The 4,281-nt window shown below is 28.5% G+C and overlaps 1 protein-coding gene across 1 annotated transcript in view; it reads right to left on the reverse strand.

The window, feature by feature from the left end:
• Positions 1-1,160: 1,160 nt before the first annotated feature.
• LOC137628523 (uncharacterized) overlaps positions 1,161-4,281 on the reverse strand; it is a 9,030-nt gene continuing 5,909 nt past the window's right edge. Inside the window, exon 3 of the mRNA XM_068359673.1 lies at positions 1,161-1,172. Within this exon, the coding sequence (XP_068215774.1) occupies positions 1,161-1,172 (12 nt within the window). The remainder of the gene's footprint in view (positions 1,173-4,281) is intronic.

Here is a 4,281-nt window from a genome sequence, read left to right on the forward strand (position 1 = left end):
TTGTAGGATACAGTGTCAGCAAATAAAGAGGGTATTGTATGATACAGTGTCTGCAAAAAAGAGGGTATTGTATGATACAGTGTCTGCAAAAAAAAGGGTATTGTATGATACAGTGTCTGCAAAAAAAAGGGTATTGTATGATACAGTTCCAGCAAAAAGGAGGGTATTGTATGATACAGTGTCTGCAAAAAAGAGGGTATTGTATGATACAGTGTCTGCAGAAAATAGGGTATTGTATTAGTGTCTGAAAAAATATGCAATGCTTGGGGAGGAAAAGTGCAACGAAGTCGTTATTGTACAGATGCCATTTTAATCTGGTATATAATTATACCGAAAGAAAACTTTTACCATTAATATTCAATTATTAACATTCAAGCCTAATTAAAAAAAAAATTGAGAGCAATTTTAAAAGCATAACAAAACGCATTGCATTTTTAAAAACTAAATTTTGAATAGCGGTGAGGGCACAATGCTTTATTAGTGAAAATAATTTTACGATTTGAATCTAAGTTAAAATGAAAACTTATTCATCATAATTCATAGACTAGAATGAATAAAAAGATATTGAATGTTTTATTAGACGAATAAAGAAAATACCATAGCAAATATATCTTTTGTAAGAAATAAATTGTTAATATCATACTAATCGTTTACCGTAAGATTGTAGGTATATTTAATATTTTTTGAAAAATTAAGTCAATGCAAAAAATATATAAATATATATATATATATATATATATATATATATATATATATATATATATATATATATATATATATATATATATATTGTAAAGTGAGTGACTTAATTGTTAAAAACAGCCAAGTTTGCAGTTTTTTTAACAAGTGAGTCACTTTACAATATATATATATATATATATATATATATATATATATATATATATATATATATATATATATATGTATATATATATATATATATATATATATTTATATATATATATATATATATATATATATATATATATATATATATATATATATATGTATATATATACATTATATATATATATATTATATATATATTATATATACACACATATATATATATATATATATATATATATATATATATATATATATATATATATATATATATATATATATATATATATATATATTCGGATGAATATTGAATATTAGCTCTCGCACTATAACGGAGAGTTAAGCATTATATCAAATAGCCTTAGAAATAACTAGGAACCAATATGAGTGTCTGTTTGAACCTAAATAAAGATATTCCCGAAATGGACAATTTTTTTTTTCCAATGGAAATATGCAATATAGAATCTTACTTATGAGGTCTTAATGTAATTGCCAAACTGACTAATTAAAAGAATTAAATTGCTCTTTAACAAAGGTAGGATGGCCTTTCGTCTTGATGTGTATAATAAAAAGAATTACATTGAATTAAAATGATGGCTGGGGTCAGGGGGGTGGGGGGCCAGTGATGATACCTGAATGAGGTTATACTATTAAACTTATCCCTTTATATTGCAATATTCATATACATATTTAATAAGAACAATTTCCCGTGTAATTAATTATATAATAGAATATCATAGCTTTTTCTTATGATTGAAGTAACGAATTGATTGTAGAGAAAAAATTAGCTCTTTAGAACAATAGTAAATAAGTTACTATTGATGATTGACAGGTAAAGATTCAATTACTCTTTGTAGAATGTATAACAAAAGTAATGAATATTAATTATTATTATCATTACTTGCTAAGCTACAACCCTATTTGAAAGCAGAATGCTATAAGCCCAGGGGCTCCAACAAGGAAAATAGCCCGGTGCGGAAAGGAAAAAGGAAAAAATAACATATCTTAAGAAGAGTAACATCAAAATAAATATCTCCTATATAAACTATAAGAAATAACATACAGAAGAGGATAAACTATAATAGATATTGAGGTAAAGGTAGTTCATTGAGACAGGTGTAAACTGTCTTAATACTTATCAAATCGATTTTATTTATGGAGTTGTTGTTTATTTTGTTCAAAAATACAATAATATGAGGTTAGTTTTACTAAAGAAATATGATTTAATATTACCTTGTCAGGAGTGAAGCCGGTTAGAAAAATAAACATATGGTTGAGACTGTCTCAGGGTAAGAAGGATATGGCAATCAAAAAGCCGGTGTTGTCGTAGGGGGCATAGCTATCTCTTCAATGTTCCCCTAGATCTATAGATTGAGAGATATTTGTTAACAAGAGGGCTCTTTTAATAATAACACAATATGGAGAAAGTGTTTCTTGAAGCGGAAGGAAGCAAGACGCAATCAATATTAGAATAGTTCGTGAAATTCCCGTAGACTTTAAAAAAAAAAATAAACTATTGATTATTGTAATTGCTGGTTCAATTTTTTTTTTTTTTACAGTCGATGTAATATTTTTTCATTTCAGTGTTTTGAAAAGCATATCCATGCGTAGCTTCCCAAAGGTTATAAATTACGTTAATTCCGATTGATAGTTTGTAATGAAATAAAAAAAGAATATTTAACATTATTATTCGGACATTGATTACTTTTTTCTACTTTTTAATGATGAAGTATGTCGTGATAAAGAGCTTATTGCGTAAAATACCTTTGATAATTCATGCTTTCTTCGTAGAGTTTATGACGAACGAGGTAATTGTCCGGCTGTACTCTCATCTTGCTTTTGTTATTGTATAATTATCTTGATGGAGATGCTGTGATTCACGCTAAAACGCCTCTTTCGTAAAAGCTAAGCCTTGTTCTGAGAAGAACTTTTAAATATATCAAAATAAAACGAGAAAGGAATACTTCAGGATTAACTCTCCTCTTACTTACGAGAAGACAGATCATTTTTATTAGGGGAAACCTTTACATCAGCACTACTACTACTACTACTACTACTACTACTACTACTACTACTACTACTACTACTACTACTACTACTACTATGGAAGGAGGATTTTAATGGTTAAGCCATTACAATTGCGTTTAACACTCTTATTACTTTTTGAAGTTTGTATACGTTGATATATATATATATATATATATATATATATATATATATATATATATATATATATATATATATATATATATATATATATATATATATATAGAGTAATTCCTGTCACTTTTGCAATTACGTTGAGAGGCAGTTATATTATGACGTTGAAAAAAAAATAGTTCTGGTTAATGTCCTAGTATTAAGTTTAAGTATTTCGTGGAGAGATAGCCGAAGTAGTAGTAGTAGTAGTAGTAGTAGTAGTAGTAGTAGTAGTAGTAGTAGTAGTAGTAGTAGTAGTAGTAGTAGTAATCCCTATGACTTTTGCAATTAAGGTGAAAGATTTTTTTTTTTCATTTTGAAGTAAAAAAAAAATAGTTTTGATTTATACCATAGTGTTAAGTTCAAGTATTCCGTTGTGAGATAGCCCAAGTAGTAGTAGTAGTAGTAGTAGTAGTAGTAGTTGTTGTTGTTGTTGTTGTTGTTGTTAGGAGAAGTAATAAACCCTCTGACTTTATGCAATTAAGTTGAAAGGGATATTTTCATTATAAAGCAGAAAAATAGGTTTGATTAATGACATAGTGTTAAATTCAGGCATTCTATTGTGAGATAGCCAAAGTATTATTATTATTATTATTATTATTATTATTATTATTATTATTATTACTTGCTAAGCTACAAACCTACTAATCATTCCACTACTACCACAACACCTTGATTGACCCCAAAATGAACCAAAAAAAAAAAAATTATTACCACTATTATTATAACCAGAAGAGAAGTCTGAGTGACAAAAATATAAATGATGTCATTGGCCCTACTCTAATTCTACCGCGTATAGCAGGCGTTTAAGTAATAGATCAACAGAGAGAGAGAGAGAGAGAGAGAGAGAGAGAGAGAGAGAGAGAGAGAGAGAGAGAGAGAGAGAGAGAGAGAGAGAGGGGGGGGGGGGAGGAAGAGTGCTTATTAAGAGCTCTCAAGTGGCTCTCTCTGGATGACTAATTAGTAGTGTGGGTGTTGAGGACTTTTGAAGGAGAGGAAAGATCATTCGAGAGTTTTTGGGCTTTTGGTTTCGTGTTTTGCATGTAATTATGGGGTACGGTGAAAACTTGTCTTCTTACCTTCTTTTTTTTCTTTATTTCGTGGTAGGGACCTTGGATGGCTTATATTAAATCTCTCTCTCTCTCTCTCTCTCTCTCTCTCTCTCTCTCTCTCTCTCTCTCTCTCTCTCCTCTCTCTCTCTCTCTCTCTATATATATATATATATATATATATATA

This window comes from Palaemon carinicauda, chromosome 36 (genome assembly GCF_036898095.1).
Source record: "Palaemon carinicauda isolate YSFRI2023 chromosome 36, ASM3689809v2, whole genome shotgun sequence".
In the NCBI taxonomy this organism is placed as follows: Eukaryota; Metazoa; Arthropoda; class Malacostraca; order Decapoda; family Palaemonidae; genus Palaemon; species Palaemon carinicauda.